At 39.2% G+C, this 22,808-nt stretch overlaps 1 protein-coding gene across 1 annotated transcript; it reads right to left on the bottom strand.

The window, feature by feature from the left end:
- Window positions 1-7,597: 7,597 nt before the first annotated feature.
- On the bottom strand, window positions 7,598-8,575 carry LOC139701534 (olfactory receptor 1L4-like). Its single transcript, XM_071600467.1, has one exon. It carries the CDS (start codon window positions 8,528-8,530, stop codon window positions 7,598-7,600), a length of 933 nt encoding a protein of 310 aa, XP_071456568.1. The 5' UTR covers window positions 8,531-8,575.
- Window positions 8,576-22,808: the final 14,233 nt, after the last annotated feature.

The raw sequence follows: 22,808 nt of genomic DNA, 5'->3' as shown, positions 1-22,808 counted from the left end.
AAATAAAATTCTATATGTACAGATGCCAGTTCAGTTAAAGCCTGTACATCTTTAATATGATCCCAATGGAATTTTAAATGGAAATTGAGAAGGTTTGCCTAAAAGTCATTTAGGGGAGTAAAGACTAGGGACAGAGAAGGTAATTATAAAATGTTATAATAATGATGGGAGGTTTCCTAATCCCAAACCAAAGCACAGAATAATTCCAAAGACTAAAGTAATGGCACATACACATAAAAATCTATAATGGACAAAAATTAATAACTTTGTACATATGTTGTATACATGTGTTTTGATCTATGTTGACCCTAATAAATAATAAAAGTTCACTAAATCACAATGAAGACAGTTTGGGTTGATAACAACCGGAACATTTCCAGAAAATAAACTTTCTATATATCCCAGGCACAGAAATAAAACCCAGATGAAGGAAAAATCTAGAAGTAAAAAATTAGGTACTTTGAAATAAATAGCTAAAATTAAAGGGGCATATTTCTGTGGTGTCAGGATGGGAAGAGCATTCCAAGCAAGAAGTGAAATGCAGAAGGAAGAATGACTCGAAAACTGTGAAAGAAACACCAAGAGATGATCAGCAAGGAGAAAACAGCAGCTAGAATATAAGCTCTTGACTCACCGAAAATATCTGCAACACAGTTATTACGAAGACGCATGGCAAGATGTTCATACTTGGTAATCAGAAAATACAGATCAGACTGAAACACAATTTTCACTTATCAGATTGGCAATAATTTCCTTTTCTAATACCCCAAAGTAAACAGATCTTCACATGCTGTGAATGAGAGGGCAAATTGGCATGGACCTTTGGTAATCTCTGTCAGGACTGAAAATCTACACATCTTTATCCAATAATTCTGCTTAAAGAAATCTGTCCTTTAGAAATAATCATTAATGTGTGTCACAAAGACAGGGACATCCCAATCTTTATTATGTGTTGCTTATAATGTCAAACCAACAGCTAATAATAATCCACAAATAACCTACATATGCACATATAGTTGAACTCATCAACAACTTTTAGTGTATTGTTTTACCAAATCTCGCCTGTGTCTAAAGGAATAAGATGGCTAATGTCAGCCAACATTTGTTAGCACAGAACGTGCCACACATTAAAGTAGGCATTTGCACGTCTTTTACCATATTTCCCCTCCAAATCCTAAGAAATAGGTTACTATTATATTCCTTATTTTACAGATAAAAAATCAGGGTTTAGTGGAGGTAAGTGACTTACCTGTTCTGGCTGTTAGTATCAGAGCTGGGATTTGAGTTCAGGCAGTGGGTGACAGAGCTGGAGCCTTTCAATGCTAAGCTGTGTTACCACTGTTACTGTACCAAAGCAAGTGTGACAGAATGCACGTACTATACCCCCATTGTTGTAGTGAAGACATCTTTTTTTATATGTTATGGTTGCTATGGTTATGTGTATGTTGTTGCCTTTTGAAGTGACCTTAGAGAGGTGGAGTGAGGAGTGACTTCCATATTTTATGTTTTATCTCCCCCTCCCTTCCCTTTCCTTCCTTTCTTTTCTTCTTACTCTCTTTCTTATCTAACTGAAAGAAAAAGTGTAAAACTTATATTTTATGGTATGTAACATGATATTTTGAATTGTGTATGCATTATGGAATGGCTAAATAGAGCTAATTAATATGTAGTATCTTACATACTTTTTTTTGTGGTGGGATTGTGTTGTTTGCATTTAAAAACTAATGGGCGGGGCTGGAGATGTGGCTCAAGCAGTAGTGCGCTCGCCTGGCATGCGTGGGGTGCTGGGTTCGATCTTCAGCACCACATAAAAAATAAAATAAAGACATTGTGTCCACTGAAAACTAAAAAGTAAATATTAAAAAATTCTCTCTCTCTCTCTTTTAAAAAAACAAACTAATGGGAGCATGAGTCTTTCTATGAATTTTATAATTTGAAGTTTCCCTATAATTTCACTTCCCACAGAATGAGGGTATTATACATATTTTGGAGTGTTTTTATTTTCTGCATAGATTTATATGCACACTATATACAGGATCAGGATCATATCATCCACAATGCTTTTTTTTTACACACAGACTATTACAATATGTGAGTAGGTGTGTGTATATATAGTATAAATATATATATATATATATATATATATATATATATATATATATATATATATATATATTATATGTTATATATAATTTATATGCCTGTTAATGTATATATTCAACTTATAAAAAATCAAGAATTCTTTACATATTCATACATATACACATTTATACACACATACATTCACATATATACACACATATACACAAATATATATACATATTCATATATAAATACGGATAGATTCTGGGAATTAGTGGGACACCTCATAATGGGCTTCCCTGGGGCAGTTGGGTTGAGGATAGGACCCAAAGTCAGGAGCATGTTCCTGGTTCCAGCTCTGCCATGAGCAATTTGCCTCCTCCCTAGTAGCCATGCCAGGAAGATTAAGATGAGTTCCCTGGCCTTTCCTAGCTGTGAAAACCTACACCCCAGGGCAAATGGCAATGAACATATGCTTCTGAGACTCCTTTTGTGAATACTTGTCTTCCTTCTGCCTTAACTAACCTTTGATATGAAGTCTGATCAACTGAAGGTGCTTAACAAGGGACTTTCTGCAGTCGATCTTGTGTCTTGCTCTGCTGAGCTGGCAGTGCCTCACCCAGATGCCTTTTGTATGGAAATGCCCACTTCATTGCAGCCCCTTCCCATGGATATTCTCAATGGTGGTGATATAAGAGCTGCTATTTAAACAGTGCTCACATGTGACAGGCACTTGTCTAGGGGCTTTGCATACAGTAAGTGATTTCATCTGTACAACACCCTAATGTACAGTAACACAGTTGAGGTACAGAGAACTGAGTCACTGGACATAGCCAGAGGCTGATGGGGTTCAGATGGGGAGCATGTGCTCTTGACCTCTGTACCTTTCTCACTGTCCTGTTACCTTGGTCCTCTGCTCAGCCAGTTCCCTGGAGGAGACCAGTCTGTGGGTCTTGGGCTGCAGGATGTGGGCTATACCCTGCAAGACAGGGGCCAGTGCTCATGACTGTGTCCTGCACAGATCAGGTGCTTCACAGTCCTGCTGTTTGAGAAAGAGGACAAAATAGAGGGAGAGATGGTGTTTCCTGGGTTTTGAGATGGAGGAGAGAAGATAGGATAAGTAAGAGGTGGAGAATCATATGAAGATGTCGGTCCCCCAGTCCAAGTTACAAAAGACCCTCAGTCTATTACCTACCTGGGCATGAAGGGGAGATTCAGGGTCCTGAACAGGCTGTGGTTTGAAAGGTGTGTAAAGTCAGACTCCAAATCTCTGAAGAAGGAGGCCTTTTGAGGTGCTGATCTAGCCTCAGAAGTGTGTTGATTTTTTCCTATCAACAGTGGGAATTGGTAATAGGAAGGGAGACCCAGGGGTCTATCCTGTCTGCATGCCAGAGCCCAGGGGGCAGGAGTGGGGATTGGGCTGTGGTCTTCCCAGGAGGGGAGAACATCACCTTGGGGAAGCTGGCTCCAGAGGTGAACCTCTTACACCTGGGAAGGGAATTGGAACCATGGAGCAGCAGGGGTGGAGGGGTGTTAGACACGTGTGTTCTCTATGTACATGTGTGTTTCTGTTTGTGCATACCTGTGTTTAGGCTTAGGTGTACCTACCTGGAAGGACAGGCAATGGCCCCCTGATATCCCCGAGGGTTTCTGCATCCAAAATGTTTTGGGAAAAGGTTTGAAAGTGTAGGCCTGGGAGTCAGATTGAGGAGATTCCTGAGTCTTACAAGCTTGTAGCTTTGACAAATATTTAATCTTTGTGAGCCTCAATATTTCTTTTGTTTTCCTTCTGCCTTTCCAAAACATTTTATTACCTCAGTTTCTCAGGGCAGATGGCTTATACTGGAATCCCAGTTCCCCCAATTTTGAATGGGTGAATTTGGCAAGTTATTTAGCCTCACTTATGTATAGTGTCCTCATCTGTAAATGGCACCATAATCACAAGTTTTAAATAGATTTAAAAAACAATTTTCCTTTTAAGAAGACTCTAGTTTTTAGAGAAGTTTTACATGCACAAAAAATTTATTACAAAATACAGAGTTCCCATCTGCTCCCTGCTCCTAGATCACCACTACCAACATCCCCACCACAGCTGGTACATTTGTTCCCACTGATGAAAGTTTACTTAGACATCATTATCACCTAAGTTCATAGTTGCATTAGGATTCACTCTTGGTGTTGTACATTCTATAGGTTTGGACAAATATAAGGACATGTATCTGCCACCACACTACCACAAAGAATTGTTTTATTTTTCTAAAATTTCTATGTGCTTTATCTGTTCACCCCTGCCTGCCCCTAGCTTTTGTCTGCATAATTTTGCCTTTTCCAAAGTGTAGTATAGTTAGACTCACACAGTATAAGTGGTTTTTAGATTGGCTTCTTTCGCCTAGTAATACACATTTAAGCTGTTCCCATATGTTTTTATGGCTTAATATTCTTCTTTATAGCACTAAACACGACTTCATTGTCTGCATGTTCAAAGTTTATTTATAAAGGGGGATATTGATTACTTCTATGTTTTATGTTTTGTCAATTATGAATAAAGCTGCTACAAATGTCTATGTGCAGGTTTTTTGTGTGGACATAAATTTTTAACACACTTGAATAAATACCAAGGGGTACAATTGTTAGATTGTCTGGTAAGAGTATGTTAAGGTTTGGAAGACATTGTCAAATTCTCTTTCAAAACGACTGTGCTGGGCTACATTCCAACCAACAATCAAAGAGAATTCCTGTTTTAAGTTCTCTCCAGTGTTAGGGTCCGTAAACAAGTCAAGATGGTGCCTGGTATTTTGCCAGAGGGAGTGGTTTGAGAAGTAACACCAGCTAGCCATTAAGATGATAGAGATTCCTTAATGAGTGATTGCTGTGTCTAGATTATGTCAATTAAGTTAAGCTGTGTGTAATCATTAAGATGATGATTCCTTATTGGTTGACTGCTATATCTAGTTTATGTTAATTAAGATAAGCTGTGTGTAATTAGTTATGTATATATACCCCTACTGTCCTACAATAAACGGCTCCCACTCCTGCTGTATCAATCTTCACAAGTTGCTCGTCACCCCCCGGTTAGTTTGCTGCAGCCAGACTGCGGCACTCCAGCATTTGTTATTATTATTGATGTTCTGGATTTTGACCGTTCTAATAGCTGTGTAGTGGTATCTCAATGTTATTTTAAGTTGCATTTACCTAATGACAAATGACATGGAGCATTTTTTATATGCTTACTCTCCGTCATTGTGTTTTCTTTGGTGAGGTATGTGTTTCAGTCTTTTGCCAATTTTTCAATTCGGTTGTTTGTTTCTTACTATTAAAGCTAAAAATCTTCTATGGACATTTGGATAACAGTCATTTATCAGATATTCTACAATGCTATTCCTGTATGGTAAATTGAATTAAGACCCCTCAATGGGGCCCAAAGTGCAAACTGTATCATTCATGAAAGGACTCAGTTTTCACTGGAACCAAGATAGTGTACCATCCAGCTTCCTCAGACCTCAGCATCTCTCTTTCATCCAGGATGCATCTCCCCATGTGACGCTTGACCGGATTAACCTTGGGAAAGACTCGTTCTCAGAGCAACCAGAGACTAGCAGTTCCGGGTTGTGGAAGAATGCAGAATCACTGAAACTAGAAGAGGGCTTGGGATTGTTCCTTTTTGATTTTGAGGGCTGACTCTTCATCTCTCTGCTGAAATGATCTCCTCCAGGTCTCTACATTTCTCCCCACTTCTCTTTACCTCTCTGGTCCCCTCACATGCTCTGCTCCCACCTCTCACATGAAATGTGGTCTCAGATCATTCCTTCCTATCAGGTGTACTGGTTTCCAATTTGTCGAGTGACTCTTCTTCCTGGGTTGTGTATATTCAAGGTAATTGATGACTTCAGTGAGTTCTGCACTGTTAGAATTTCAGTTAGACATTGTGGGAAGCACCAAGAACATTTTGGGAAACACTGAAGATTTCCAGAAAGTCATAGGTAAGGATGAGTTTGCAATCAGTGTTTTACCATTTGAGTGAGAGAATGTGATGAAATGTTTGAGGAAGAAGGACCTAGAGAGAGTGTCAGTTTTGCATGACTATTGTTATTGACAGTAGCATAGTCAAAAGACTTTATGAAGCAACTAGTACACTGAGGTGTTTGAATGTTATTCTAGATGTGTAGCCGTCATAAATTCTGTTCATCAAACTCTCTGGCTCTTGATATTGCAGGTACATGGTTAGGTCATGCCTCCTGTCTCACAGTGTTTGGGTGGGGTCATGAGGTTATTTATGGGCAATGAGTTCTAGTCAGAAGTCATGTGGGTCACTCTTGGGATAGAGTATTTATCTGGACATGTAAATTCTTCAGCAGCATTTCTCAGCTTCTGACAAAGGGAAGACTAATGTTTATAATGGTGGCTGACCCATAGTCTTGGGTCCCTGAGTGTTTAAAATGAATAGCACCCTTACATTATTCTATGGTGACATTTAGTGTAAATGAGAAGTGAAGCTTTGGCTTTGTGCTCCTAAGATTTTGAAGTTACTATTTCCATAGCACAACTGAGCTGAGGCTGCCTGGTAGATATTGCTTTTTCCAGCACATGGAAGGACAGCTTAGTGGATGCTGGACGTGAGGACAAAGGAAGAGTTAAGGGGGCTGGGAGAAGGACTGATTCTCATGGCCAAGGATCCACCTGTCTTGACACTTCAGTGTGGTTGAGAAGGGTAAGTATGTTTGCAGTTTCTTCTGTCTTTCTCTTTCCTTTAAACCAAAGAAGCCTCACACCTCACAAGGCTTTTCCCTGTCACTCAAACAGAATACTATGTTTGTTGTCTCTGCAAGATAGGTTGGTTTCCGATATTTGAAATGCTCTGCCCATTTCTTTATGCTTTTTTTTTTTGTACTGGGGTTGAACTCAGGGTCACTTAACCACTGCACTACATTCCCAGCCCCTTTTTAAATATTTTACTTAGAGACCAGACCTTGCAGAGTTGCTTAAGTTCTCACTGAATTGCTGAGCCTGTCTTTGAATTCATGATCATTCTGCCTCAGCCTCCCAAGCCACTGGGATTACAGGTGTGTGTCATTGCTTGTGGCCATTTCCTTATCTTTTGAAGCTTCCTCTGTCAGTGTTCGGTCCAGTCTTCAGGGGCCTTAGTTCATTCACCCAAGATGCCTTTTCAAATTCCTACCAGGTCCATGTAATCTCTTCTTCTGTAAACAAACAGGATTTACAACTCCTTGAGAAGAGTTATTGGGAGATACATTATTCCTTTGTATAGTTACTAGTCTATAGAGGATTGCAAATCTGTTTTCCTGACATATAGATTTCCAGTAACACCTAACTTGGTATTGAGTGTTTTTGGTCAATGTTATGGACAGAAACCAAGTGTTTTGTTCCCATCCAGTATCCTCACTGGTACCCAGCAGCACCACCACTCATGACCTTGTGGAAAATGGTTAGGAGGAAAGATAACCTGATCATCTTTTAGGTCATCTTCCAATTGTGCTATTGTATCATTTCATTCTTTCTATGAGTGTATTCTCTCCCTTAATTTCCTTAAGCCTCTCTTCATATCTTTGTTCCTCAGGCTGTAGATGAAAGGGTTCAGCATAGGAGTCACTACTGTGTACATGACAGTGGCTACTCGGTCCTCCACTGAGTACATGGATACGGGCCTAAAATAGACATAGATGACACTCCCATAGAAGAGGGCCACTACAGTGAGGTGGGAGCCACAGGTAGAGAAAGCTTTCCACTTGCCGGCTGCAGAGGGGATTCTGAGCACAGTCACAATGATTCGCAGATAAGAGAAGAGGATGCAAAGGCAGGGGGTTGAGATGACAGCCAGGGTCTCAACCATGATCACAGTCTGGCTGGAGGATGTATCAGAGCAGGACAGCTTTAGCACAGGCTGGGTGTCACAGAAAAAGTGCTTAATGACATGGGAGGCACAGAAAGAGAGGCGAGACATGAGTAGCACCCGGAAGAGGGCGTGCAGGTGGGAGATGGTGCAAGAACCCAGCAGCATGAGGAGGCAGCGGCGTGGGCGCATGGCCACATCATAGAGGAAGGGGTTGTAGATGGCCACCAGCCGGTCGATGGCCATGGAGGCCAGCAGGTAGCTGTCAGTGTTCCCAAAGGCCATGAAGAAATACATCTGGACCAGGCAGCCTACATAGGAGATGCCCTTTGTCTCTGACAGCAAATTCGCCAGCATCTTGGGCACAATGACTGTTGTGAAGCAGATGTCCATGAAGGACAAGTTGCTGAGAAAAAAGTACATGGGTGTGTGGAGCCTGGAGTCAGAGCGGATGGCCAGGATGATGAGCATGTTCCCCACGAGGGTGACCAGGTACATGCTGAGGAAGATGGCGAAGAGGGGCTTCTGCAGGTGCGGGTTGGAGGAGAGGCCCAGGAGGATGAAGCCCGAGGTGCTGCTGCTCTGGTTCTTTAACTCCATGTCTCTGGACAGGTTTTGGAGGAGTCGTGGGACAGATGCGCAGGGCAACCTCTCAGGACTGCTTCTCCCCTGACCTCAGGCCTATAAACACAGCCCAGTGCCAATTTTTAGGCATTTAAAAATATGTTCATTTTATGGAATTCAAGACAAATAAGTAAAATTGATCAGGGATCAAATCTGAACACTCCAAGATTCTTACTAAATTTGAAAATGATGGTTTTCCATGTGTTTTTTGGAACATCTATGTGGGGTGATTTGTTTGAATTCTTGTCATTTCCCTTTTAAAAGTTCTTTTTAGATTGTTTCTTAACCAATTCTCCTCCTTCTCCTCCTCCTCCTTCTCCTCCTCCTCCTCCTCCTCCTCCTCCTCCTCCTCCTCCTCCTTTAGAGACAGAGATGCTGAGTCTGTCTAGTATCAGTTGGGGTTCCCAGGAACGAGGTCCTCTCATTCAGAGTCTTCTTTCCATAGTGCTGGAGATGGTGCTGCTAGTGGGGATAGTATAGTAATGAGCAGAAGAATTAATGCTTTTTGATACAGAATTCAGATGAGAACCTCTTTGACTTCAGACCACAACTTGATTAATATATATTTAAACATTTGTGTTTGAATAATAGTATCTGGATATTTTATAAAATTTTGTTTCAGAGAGGCCCTCAGCACTCCTAGGAGTAGCCTAAGTTAATAAGTTCCGAAGATACAGTATTTTTTTTGATGACCAAACTATATGATGTCCTCAATCTAAGTATTCAAATAGTATAGGATTATGAACTTTAGAATGTTAGAGTTCCACTCCCAACAATAGCATGGAAAAGATATAGCAAGGACAGCCCCATGTCTTGTATTAACCATATTGTTTCGATGGTGGCTAAACAGTGAAAAAGAAAATGAAAGAAATAGAAGGTAGACCTCCTATAAAGGATGGATTTGCTATTCTTTTTAAGTGATAAGATTGTGTACTAAGGAAATCCAAGATAATCACCTGAAAACCTTTTAAAACCTATGAAGATTCCATCCAAGTGATTAGGTATAAGATAAACCTCACAACATTAATATTCTCCTGTATGAGAAAAGGTACTGGGAGAAATGTTTCAAAATGGGAAGAAAGGCCGAAGAATGTTGGGAATAAACCTGAAGGTTTTCCTAAAAGTCCTTTAGGGGAGTAAAGACTAGGGACAGAGAAGGTAATTATAAAATGTTATAATAGTGATGGGAGGTTTCCTAATCCCAAACCAAAGCACAGAATAATTCCAAAGAATAAAATAATGGCATGTACACATAAAAATCTAGAATGGACAGAAATTAATAACTTTGTACATATATTGTATACATGTGTTTTGATCTATGTTGACCCTAATAAATAATAAAAGTTCACTAAATCACAATGAAGACAGTTTGGGTTGATAACAACCGGAACATTTCCAGAAAATAAACTTTCTATATATCCCAGGCACAGAAATAAAACCCAGATGAAGGAAAAATCTAGAAGTAAAAAATTAGGTACTTTGAAATAAATAGCTAAAATTAAAGGGGCATATTTCTGTGGTGTCAGGATGGGAAGAGCATTCCAAGCAAGAAGTGAAATGCAGAAGGAAGAATGACTCGAAAACTGTGAAAGAAACACCAAGAGATGATCAGCAAGGAGAAAACAGCAGCTAGAATATAAGCTCTTGACTCACCGAAAATATCTGCAACACAGTTATTACGAAGACGCATGGCAAGATGTTCATACTTGGTAATCAGAAAATACAGATCAGACTGAAACACAATTTTCACTTATCAGATTGGCAATAATTTCCTTTTCTAATACCCCAAAGTAAACAGATCTTCACATGCTGTGAATGAGAGGGCAAATTGGCATGGACCTTTGGTAATCTCTGTCAGGACTGAAAATCTACACATCTTTATCCAATAATTCTGCTTAAAGAAATCTGTCCTTTAGAAATAATCATTAATGTGTGTCACAAAGACAGGGACGTCCCGATCTTTATTATGTGTTGCTTATAATATCAAACCAACAGCTAATAATAATCCACAAATAACCTACATATGCACATATAGTTGAACTCATCAACAACTTTTAGTGTATTGTTTTACCAAATCTCGCCTGTGTCTAAAGGAATAAGATGGCTAATGTCAGCCAACATTTGTTAGCACAGAACGTGCCACACATTAAAGTAGGCATTTGCACGTCTTTTACCATATTTCCCCTCCAAATCCTAAGAAATAGGTTACTATTATTTTCCTTATTTTATAGATAAAAAATCAGGGTTTAGTGGAGGTAAGTGACTTAAGTTTTCTGGCAGTTAGTGTCGGAGCTGGGATTTGAGTTCAGGCAGTGGGTGACAGAGCTGGAGCCTTTCAATGCTAAGCTGTGTTACCACTGTTACTGTACCAAAGCAAGTGTGACAGAATGCACGTACTATACCCCCATTGTTGTAGTGAAGACATCTTTTTTTATATGTTATGGTTGCTATGGTTATGTGTATGTTGTTGCCTTTTGAAGTGACCTTAGAGAGGTGGAGTGAGGAATGACTTCCATATGGACTTTTATGTTTTATGTCCCCCTCTCTTCCCTTTCCTTCCTTTCTTTTCTTCTTACTCTCTTTCTTATCTAACTGAAAGAATAAGTGTAAAACTTTTGTATTTTTATGTTATGTAACATGATATTTTGAATTGTGTATGCATTATGGAATGACTAAATAGAGCTAATTAATATGTAGTATTTAACATACTTTTTGTGGTGGGATTGTGTCGTTTGTATTTAAAAACTAATGGGAGCATGAGTCTTTTTATGAATTTTATAATTTGAAGTTTCCCTATAATTTCACTTCCCACAGAATGAGGGTATTATACATATTTTGAAGTGTTTTTATTTTCTGCATAGATTTATATGCACACTATATACAGGATTGGGGTCATATCATGCACAATGCTTTTTTTTACACACGGACTATTACAGTATGTGAGTATGTGTGTGTATATATAGTATAAGTATATATATGTTATATGTTATATATAATTTATATGTCTGTTAATGTATATATACAACTTTTAAAAAATCACGAATTTTTTACATATTTATATATATACACATTTATACACACATACATTCACATATATACACATATACACAAATATATACACATATTCGTATATAAATATGGTTAGATTCTGGCAATTAGTGGGACACTTCACAACGGGCTTCCCTGGGGCAGTTGGATTGAGGATAGGACCGAACGTCAGGAGCATGTTCCTGCTTCCAGCTCTGCCATGAGCAATTTGCCTCCTCCCTAGTAGCCATGTCAGGAAGATTAAGATGAGCTCCCTGGCCTTTCCTAGCTGTGAAAACCTACACTCAGGGGTAAATGGCAATGAACATATGCTTCTGAGACTACTTTTGTGAATACTTGTCTTCCTTCTGCCTTAACTTACCTTTGGTATGAGTCCCATCAACTGAAGGTGCTTAACAAGGGACTTTCTGCAGTCGATCTTGTGTCTTGCTCTGCTGAGCTGGCAGTGCCTCACCCAGATGCCTTTTGTATGGAAATGCCCACTTCATTGCAGCCCCTTCCCATGGATATTCTCAATGGTGGTGATATAAGAGCTGCTAATTAAACAGCGCTCACATGTGACAGGCACTCTCCAAGGGCTTTAAGCGATTTCATCTGTACAATACCCTAATGTACAGGTAACACAGTTGAGGGTCAGAGAACTGAGTCACTGGACCAAGGAAGGGCACAGCCAGAGGCTAATGGAGTCCAGCTGGGGAGCATGTGCTCTTGACCTCGGTACCTTTCTTTCTCACTGTCCTGTTCCCTTGGTCCTCTGCTCAGCCAGTTCCCTGGAGGAGACTAGTCTGTGGGTCTTGGGTTGCAGAATGTGGGCTGTGCCCTTCAAGGCAGGGGCCAGTGCCCATGACTGTGTCCTGCACAGAGCAGGTGCTTCACAGTCCTGCTGTTTGTTCAAAGGAGAAAGAGGACAAAATAGAGAGAGATAGTGTTTCCTGGGTTTTGAGATGGAGGAGAGAAGAAGATAGGATAAGTAAGTGGTGGAGAATCATATGAAAATGTTGGTCCCCCAGACCAAGTTATGAAAGACCCTCAGTCTGATACTTACCTGGGCGTGAAGGGGAGATTCAGGGTCCCGAACAGGCTGTGGTTTGCAAGGTGTATAAGATCAGACTCTGAATCTCTGAAGAAGGAGACCTTTTGAGGTGCTGTTCTAGCCTCAGAAGTGTGTTGAGTTTTTCCGACCAACAGCGGGAATTGGTGATAGGAAGGGAGACCCAGGGGCCTGTCCTGTCTGCATGTCAGAGCCCAGGGGGGCGGGGGTGGGAATTGGGCTGTGGTCTTCCCAGGAGGGGAGAACATCACCTTGGGGAAGCTGGCTCCAGAGGTGAGCCTCTTACACCTGGGAAGGGAATTGGAACCATGGAGCAACAAGGGTGTAGGTGTGTTTATGCATACGTTTCTGCTCTATGTACATGTGTGTTACAAACATACATATACTCTTTGTGCATGTATGTACTATTGTGTGTGTTTGTGTTTAGGCACAGAGTGTTTAGAGCAGAGGAGATGGTTCTGACATCCTTGAGGTTCTGTGTCTATATTTATGACACCATCTAGGTGCAGGTGTCGTGCGTGGGGAAGTGGGTAGGTATTAGCTCTGGAGTCAGTCTGCCTGGATTCCTGTCCTGCCTGTGTGTCTTAGAAGTACAATTTTGCAGTACTTTAACTTTTTGAGGTTTAATTTGTTTTTGGTTGCATTTCTTTCTTTCTTTCCTTCTTTCTTTTTTTAAGATAGACACAATACCTTTATTTTTATTTATTTATTTTTTAATGTGGTGATGGGGATTGAACCCAGTGCCTCATGCATGCTAGGCAGGCGCTCTACCTCTGAGCCACAACCCCATCCCTGGTTGCATTTCTTAAACATTTTGTTTCTTCATTTATATAAGTCAGACTGCTTATGTTTTAATCCCAGGTTTCCCTATTATTAAATAGATGACTTTAGGCAAATTATTAGCTTTACTTATGCACATTGTCCTCACTCATAAATGGCACAGCAGTAACAACTCTCAGTGTTTTTCCTGCTTTTAAATAGACTTTGTGTTTTAGAACACTTTTATGGACATAGCAAAATTGACTCTAAAATATAGAGTTTCCATAAAACCTTGCTCCCAAACATGCACAGCCTCCCCCACTATTAACACCGCCTACTATAGTGTATCACATTTGTTACAAATTATAAACTGACATTGATATATCATTATCACAGACATGTATTAGGGTTCACTCTTGGTGTTATGTAGTCTATAAGTCTGGGTGAATATGTAATGACTATCTATTACCATTGTATCATACAGAATAGTTTTTCTAAAAATCCTGTTATCCACCTGTCTCTCCCTTTCTTTTTTCTAATTTGCTTTTTTTATATATTCATGACAGTAGAGTATATTTTGACATATTAAACATACATGGAGTATAACTTATTTTAATTAGGATCCCATTCTTGTGGGTGTACAAGATGTGGAGTTTCACTAGTCGTGTATTTATGTATGAACATAAGAAAATTATGTCTGATTCATTCTACTGTCTTTCCTATTCTCATACCCCTCTTCTTTCTCTTCATTCCCCTTTGTCTAATCCAATGAATGGTCTATTCCCCCTCCCCTTATTGTGTGTTAGCATCTGCATATCAGAGAGAACATTCAGCCTTTGTTTTTTGGGGGATTGGTTTATTTTACTTAGCATGATAATCTCTAGTTCCATTCATTTATCTACAAGTGCCATAATTTCATTCTTCTTTATGGCTGAGTAATATTCCCTTTGTGTATATATCACATTTTCTTTATCCATTCATCTGTTGAAAGATACTTAGCTTGGTTACATAGCTTGGCTATTATGAATTGAGCTTTTATAAACATTGATGTGGCTGTGTCACTGTAGTATGCTGATTTTAAGTCTTTTGGGTTATATATCAAAGATTGGGATAACTGGGTCAAATGGTGGTTCCACTCCAAGTTTTCTGAGGAATCTCTATATTGCTTTCCAGAGTCATTGCACCAGTTTGCAGTCCCACTAGCAATATGAGTGTACATCCCCCCCGTCACATTCTCACCAACATTTATTGTTATTTATATTCTTAATAGCTGCTATTCTGACTGGAGTGAGATTGAATCTCAGTGTAGTTTTGATTTACATTTCTCTAATTGCTAGAGATTTTGAACATATTTTCCTATATTTTTGACCATTCATATTTCTTTTTCTGCGAAGTGCCTGTTCCTGTGTCCATTTATTGAGTGGGTTATTAATATTATTGTTATTATTTATTTATTTATTTGTGTTTGTGTGTTAAGTTTTTTGAGTTCTTTATGTATTCTGGAGATTAATGCTCTATTGTGGTGTAGGTGGCAAGGATTTTCTCCCATTCTGTGGGCTCTCTCTTTTTTTTTTTTTTTTTTCCTCTACTATCCCCCCTCCCCTCCCCTCCCCTCCCCTCCCCTCCCCTCTTCTCTCTCTGCCCCCTTTACTGACATTCGTTTGTCCCCCTTGTATTATTTTTCCCCTTCCCCTCACTTCCTCTTGTATGTACTTTTGTATAACTCTGAGGGTCTCCTTCCATTTCCATGCATTTTCCCTTCTCTCTCCCTTTCCCTCCCACCTCTCATCCCTGTTTAATGTTAATCTTCTTCTCATGCTCTTCGACCCTACTCTGTTCTTAGTTACTCTCCTTATATCAAAGAAGACATTTGACATTTGTTTTTTAGGGATTGGCTAGCTTCACTTAGCATAATCTGCTCTAATGCTGTGGGCTCTCTCTTTACACTCTTATTTTCTTTCCTGTGAAGAAGCTTTTTAGTTTAATATCATCCCATTTTTAAAAAATTCTTTTTACTTCTTGTGTTGAGGAATTCGGTTCCTAAGCTGACATGATGGAGAGTTGGGCTGACATTTTCTTCTAGTAGGTGAAGGGTCTTTGTCTAATGCCTAGGTCCTTGATCCACTTTGAGTTGAGTTTTGCACAAGGTGAGAGATAAGGGTTACATTTCATTCTACTACATATGGACTTCCGGTTTCCCCAGAACCATTGGTTGATGCTATTTCTCCCTTTCTGCCCCAACCTCAGACAACCACTGATGCTTTAATTGTCTCCTAGTTTTGCCTTTTCCCAAATGCCATGTAATTGAATCATATCAAATATGGACTCTTCAGTAAAGTGCATGTCCTTTCATGGCTTGGTAAGTTCATCTCCTCTAAGTACTAATAATCTTATACTGTCTGAATGTTCCACAGTTCATTTATGCGTTCACCCATTGAAGGACAAATTGGTCACCTCCAAGTTTTGGCAATTCTGAATAAATCTGCTATAAATGTCTATGTGAAGATTTTTGTTTGGACATATGTTCTCAACTAATATGTGTAAATAACAAGGAGTATGACTATTGGGTCATATGGTGAGCATGTGTTTTGTTTCAAAGAAACTGCCAAACTGTTTTCCAAAGTGACTACACTATTTTGCATCCCCACCAACAAAGAATGAAAATTCTTGCTTCACATCCTTGGAGCATTTGATGTTGTTGTCAGTTTTTTTTTCTTTTTTTGGTATCAGAGATTGAATTACCTTGTACCATATATAAAAATAGATTCCAGATTGGGCTGGGGCTGGGGCTGAGCGGCAGTGCACTTGCCTGGAATGTGTGAGGCACTAGGTTCAATTCTCAGCACCACATATAAATAAATAAGTAAAATAAAGATCTATAAACAATTAAAAAATTAAAATAAAATAAATTTTAGATGGACTTGAAAATCAAAAGGCAAAAACCTTTGAAACTACAACAAGAATATAGAGGAGAACATATTTATAATCTTGGGACTGGAATAACCCTGTCTCAGCAAAAATAGAAATCCTGATGCTTTAAAGGAAAAGATTGACAGATTTGGCTATATTAAATGTGAAAATGTGTGTGACAGATGATGTTCAAAGAGAAACAAAACATATAGGAGAAAATAATAGTATCCATGCAATACAAAGAATTCCAACAAACGTATAAGAAAACGACAAATATTTCAAACTGCGACAGGAACGGCGATGCTTATCAAATATTCCATGTGGTAAAGTATATTCCCCACCTCCTGCAGTTTGGAGTGAATACATGATGGCTATTCAGAGAAAAACGAGTTTGAGTGATGTGTGTTGTCCCTGGGCTAAGTCAGTGGCAGGCCCACTCAATGCTCCAGCCTGACTTTCCCTGCTTACTGAGGCTGTATGATTTGGATATGCTGTGGTCCACCTCTAGTAGTGTTTTCTCTGAGTCACTTTCCATACACCTTGATGACTTACAGTGGACCCATAGTGTGAGCAAGAAATAAAGTTTTATTGCGTTATGTTATTGGGATTTTAGGATTGCCAGGCTACTGCAGCATTTGTAATCTCCTCTGGCTAATATTTCAATAGAAAAAAGAGTGGGAAAAGACTATAAATGGACAATTCACAGTAGAAGGAAGAGAAATGACCTATAAACGTAAAAATGGTAGTTACATTAAAGGAAGAATGAAATATTCTTTGACCCGTATATTGGAGAACATGGAAGATGTTGATGGTGTTAAATGAATAAGGAAGCAGGTCCTGTCACATGCTGTGGATAGCACAGAAACATACGCAGCCTTTTTTGGAAGATGATTTGATGGTATCTACAAAATTCCACTTCCATGAATAGAAGGCATAGCACATGTTTCAATAATATATATGTACAGAATATTCACAGAAGTTTTGTTTCTAATAGAGAAAAGAGAAACTATCTAAATGTCCAATAATGAACATGCTTAAAGTATGGTAACTCCATATTATAAAAAATGATTAAGTATTATTAAAATAGGATGGGACAGTCAAAAACAATAGAGAGGACTGTAGAAATAGTGACTGGAACCATTTCAAAGGAATCTTGTTAGATGAAAATTCAAGTTTCAAGATAATGTACTTATGTAGTATAATTTAAAGGTTTCGGTCTTTGGATTGGCAGATATACGTATACATATAAGGGGACTGTGGGGACTCAGCAAAGACTCTTGGTGTTTATAACTTTTGTTTCCATCTCACAACAAGGCTTTATTCATGTGGCATCTGTAGCTTTAAGGGAAAAATGGAAAAATACAAATTTGGGAAGATCAGGAAAAGAGAATTGAAATATTTTTAAGATAGTGCCCACCAGTGTCTCTCCGCATAAACTATTGATGCACACACACATCCCCCTACCAAAACAAACAAGCAACCAAACTAAACCAAAACTCATGATAGATAAAGACATAGATAGGAAATAGGGAAAAGATCATTAATTTGCTGGCCTCTAAGATCATGACAGTGGCTCTAAACAATTTCACAAGCCCACTGGGGTCTTCTAAGGAGATCAGGAAGTAGATCTCAGTCTTGGCTGATCCTTGAGACTGTCTGGGAGCTTTAAAAACACTGATGCCTGGGTCGCATCCTCAAGATTCTGATTTGTGTGTTCTGAGGTGTGCCCTGGGCATTGGGACCTTTAAAGAACTCCCCAGGTGATTCCCAATGCGTGGAGGAGGATGAGAAACCACTGCTTTAATGTAGACACTATGAGGAAGGTTTTAAATCAGGAGATGAAAATGAGTAGGGGAATTGATTTTAATGCTTCAAAAGCAGTCTTCTTCAAGGAACACAGGGGAAAAGAACCCCAGCTGCAACTGATTTAAATACCACTTTCCCTGGAAGACTGATGATTCAGTGGTTCCCGCCAATGATGCCCTGGAGGACGCCTCCGTGGGAGGAAGCAATCCGCTGAATTATGGCATCTGCTTTCCCTTTTCTAAAAGGAAGGCAGACTGCAGCCCCTTGAGAGCCACCCAGGGGGCTAAGTGGGAGGCCTCACTCATGACATCGTGTCAAAAAGTTTCTGAGCCACCATCACTGTAGATATGGCCTCTGAGGGACAGGTTCACCTTGGCTTTCTTAACGAGGCTCTGGGGAGGACTTGCTGATGAAGCCCTGGACTCCTTTTCTTGATGTTAATTAACCACTCAAGGTGGTTCCTGAAGGCTTAATTAAATGGAGCCCAGAAGTAATAATTGTGGCTTCTCCTTGGTGAATGATGGGCTGGGAATTATGCCTGGAGCCTCTTAGCACATCAAGTCTTTCTCAATGTCACCTTGGCCACAGATGGTTCCAACACAGCCCCTGAGATTTTTCCAGGCACGCAGTACGCACACCCCACAATCTGGTCAGAGAAACGTATTCTCCTTTGAGAGCAAACATGCTTATTTCTTGATTAGAACATTGACTCATCAGACTCAGACCTCTACTGAAACAGGAGCAAGAAAGGGCAGGGGGACTGCAGCAGTGTCCTTGGTGACATCATCCTCACACAGGTGAAGGTCTGGCCTCAGAGGTCTCCACTTTCTCTCCAGAGTGTCTGTGTAGGCGCTTGGGGCTAGTAGTTATCTGTTCTTTACCATGATAACTGAGTGCACAGCAGTGACATCTTTAAGTTTATTATGCTCATAGGATAAGCAGCATGTACCAGTTCACTAGGTGATGGGGATCAGTGGAGGGCATGATGACCAGGGAACACGAATTGGTGTCAACATACTTTATATACAACCAGAGATATGAAAAACTGTGCTGTATATGTGTAATAAGAATTGTAATGCATTCCGCTGTCATTTATTTTTTAAAAAATCAATAAAAAAGTTTGGATCCCACACCAAGGTATCAGTATGTTTTTCCAAGAAGTTGCTAAAGGAAGTGCTTCCCCAGGAATAATAGTAACCTGATAAAAAAGTAACAGTTCATTGTTCTCTGGATATTACTCTGAATCCCAGGTCAGAGAAACCTAGAAGCTTCATGTTTCTAAATTGGTCGTGTTTAAGTAGCTTTGAACTAAACCCTTGCTTGGCAGGAAGCCAATGCTGATTTATCTTCTTTGGTGTTCAAATCCAGGTCTACCATTTTAACATAGTAGGAATTGTGAAAGAAATAGGTAAGAAATAGGGACAAAAATGTCAATAACAATATTGACCAAATGCTTGCTATGAACCAAGCACAGGTCTCAGAATGTACATGCCACCTAATTCTCCCAATAGAGACCATTTTGTGGATAAACATATAAAAACATAGGTCTCTAATGTTTTGTGGTTCAGTAGGTTAATTATTGTTGATCACAATTAATGGAATATTTCAAAATAGCTAGTAGAGGAGTTGGCGAACTAGCTCAGGAGTAGAGTTCTTGCCTAGCATGTGCTGTGGGGGCCCAGATTCAAGCTCTAGAATAGAAAAAATACTTAGTAAGGAGAATTTTGAATGTTCCCAATACAAATAAATTATACATATCTAGGTAACTAATGGTCAGTTATCCTAATCTGACCATCATCACACATTGTACTCATGTGTTGAAATGTCACACTGTACCCCATAAATATACAATTATTATGTGTAACAGGAACATATCTCAACGTCGTAAAGACTATCTACACTAAGCCTCAGGCCAATATCATTCTAAATGGAGAAAAATTAAAGGCACTCCCTCTTAAACCTGAAACAAGACAGGATGCCCTCTTTCACCACTTCTATTCAACATAGTTCTTGAAACACTGGCCAGAGCAATTAGACAGAAACAAGAAATTAAAGGGATATGTATAGGAAAAGAAGAACTTAAATTAGCGCTGTTTGCTGACGATATGGTTCTATATTCTTTTCTATATGATGATACAATTCTACATGACCCAAAAACCTCCACCAGAAAATTTCTAAAACTAGTAAATGAAATCAGTAAAGTATCAGGATATAAAATCAACACTCATAAATTAAAGGCATTTCTATATATTAGTGACAATCCTCTAAGAAGGAAATGAGAAAAACTACCCCATTTACAATCCTCAAAAAAAAAAAAAACAATACTTGGAATCAATTTAACGAAAGAGGTGAAAGATCTATACAATGAAAACTATAGAACCCTAAAGAAAGAAATCAAAGAAGATATTAGAAGATGGAAAGATCTACCTTGCTCTTGGATAGGCAGAATTAATATTATCAAAATGACCATACTATCAAAAGCACTATACAGAGTTAATGCAATTTTGATCAAAATCCCAATGGCATTCCTCATAGAAATAGAAAAAGCAATTATGAAATTCATCTGGAAAAAGAAGAAACCCAGAATAGCTAAAGCAATCCTTAGCAAGAAGAGTGAAGCAGGTGACATCACTATTCCAGACCTTAAACTATACTACAGAGCAATAGTAATAAAAACAGCATGATTTTGGCACCCAAACAGACTGTAGGCCAATGGTGCAGAATAGAGGACGCAGAGACTAACCCACAAATTACAATTATCTTATATTAGACAAAGGTGCAAAAACATGCATTGGAGAAAAGATAGCCTTTTCAACAAATGATGCTGGGAAAACTGGAAATCCATATGCAAAAAAATGAATTTAAGCCCCTCTCTCTCACCATGCACAAAACTTAACTCAAAGTGGACCAAGGGCCTAGGAATTAAACCAGAGACTCTCCATCTAATAGAAGAAAAAGTAGGCCTTAATCTTCATCATGTGGGATTAGGCCCCAACTTCCTTAATAAGACTCCTATAGCGCAAGAATTAAAACCAAGAATCAATAAATGGAATGGAATCAAAGTAAAAAGTTTCTTCTCAGCAAAAGAAACAATCTGTGAGGTGAACAGAGAGCGTACATCCTGGAGCAAATTTTTACCCCTCACACATCAGATAGAGCACTAATCTGTAGAGTATATAAAGAACTCAAAAAGCTAAGCACCAAAACCACAAATAACCCAATCAACAAATGGGCCAAGGACCTGAACAGATACTTCTCAGAAGAGGATATAAAATCAATCAACAAATATATAAAAAATGTTCATCATCTCTAGCAATCAGAGAAATGCAAATCAAAACTACTCTATGATATCATCTCACTCCAGTCAGAATGGCAGCTATTATGAAGACTAATAACAATAAGTGTTGGAGAGGATGTGGGGGAAAAGGTACACTCATACATTGCTGGTGAGACTTCAAATTGGTACAGGCAATATGGAAAGCAGTATGGAGATTCCTTGGAAATCTGGGAAATGGAACCATCATTTGACCCAGCTATGCCTCTCAGACTATATCCAAAGGACTTGAAAACAGCATACTACAGGGACACAGTCACATCAATGTTTATAGCAGCACAATTCCTAATAGCTAAACTGTGGAGCCAACCTAGATGCCCTTCAGTAGATGAATTGATTAAAAAATGTAGCATATATACACAATGGAATTTTACTCAGCTAAATAAAAGAGAATAAAATCATGGCATTTGTTGGTAAATGGATGGCATTGGAGAAGATGATGCTAAGTGAAGTTAGCCAATCCCCCCAAAACAAATGCCAAATATTTTCTCTGATATAAGGAGGCTGACTCATAGTGGGGTAGTGAGGGGGAGCATGGGAGGAATAGATGAACTCTAGATAGGGAAGAGGGGTGGGAGGGAAAGGGAGGGGGCAGGGAACTAGCAATGATGGTGGAATGTGATAGACATCATTATCCAAAGTACATGTATGAAGACACAAATTGGGTTTCAAATTACTTTATATACAACCAGAGATATGAAAAATTGTGCTGTATATGTATAATAAGAATTGTAATGCATTCCACTGTCATTTATTTAAAAAATATCAATAAAAAGAGAAAATGATAGCATTAGATTTTTGAACAGTAGAGGACTGGATATTCCCCCAAGTATTCTTCTGCAGTAATACCAAGATTTTCCAATGGTCTAGAGAGGCTCATTCAAATTAGGTAGGAGTGACAAGAGCCAATTTGATATATGAGAGAGAGGAGAATGATGTCAAGGAGATATGTATGGTAGGAACTGCCTCATGATGGCAAAGCATGGTATCTCCATTGGGTCATGATTAGAGGGTATGAAGAGTAATAAAATCCAGTTACCAGTCCCCACAAGAAGCCCTAGTCATGTTCCATGAATGAAACAAGGCTAGATGTCAGTAACAGAGTCTAGCATAGGACCTGTGTTAGTTAAGTTTTCATCACGGTGACAAATACCTGAGAAAAACAACTTAAAGGAGGAAAGATTTGTTTCAGCTTTTGGTTTTAGTCCATAGTTGGCTGACTACATTGCTTTGGGCCTGAGGTAGGGCACATTCCCAGAGACTTACCTCCTCTAGCCATGCTCCACCTGTCTCAAGTTTGCACTGTCTCCCAGGAGTCCATTCCCCTACCACTGGATTAATGCACC

This window comes from Marmota flaviventris, chromosome 13 (assembly GCF_047511675.1).
Source record: "Marmota flaviventris isolate mMarFla1 chromosome 13, mMarFla1.hap1, whole genome shotgun sequence".
In the NCBI taxonomy this organism is placed as follows: Eukaryota; Metazoa; Chordata; class Mammalia; order Rodentia; family Sciuridae; genus Marmota; species Marmota flaviventris.
The sequence above is the reverse complement of the archived record's forward strand: the minus strand, read 5'-3'. Positions and strand labels throughout refer to the sequence as shown.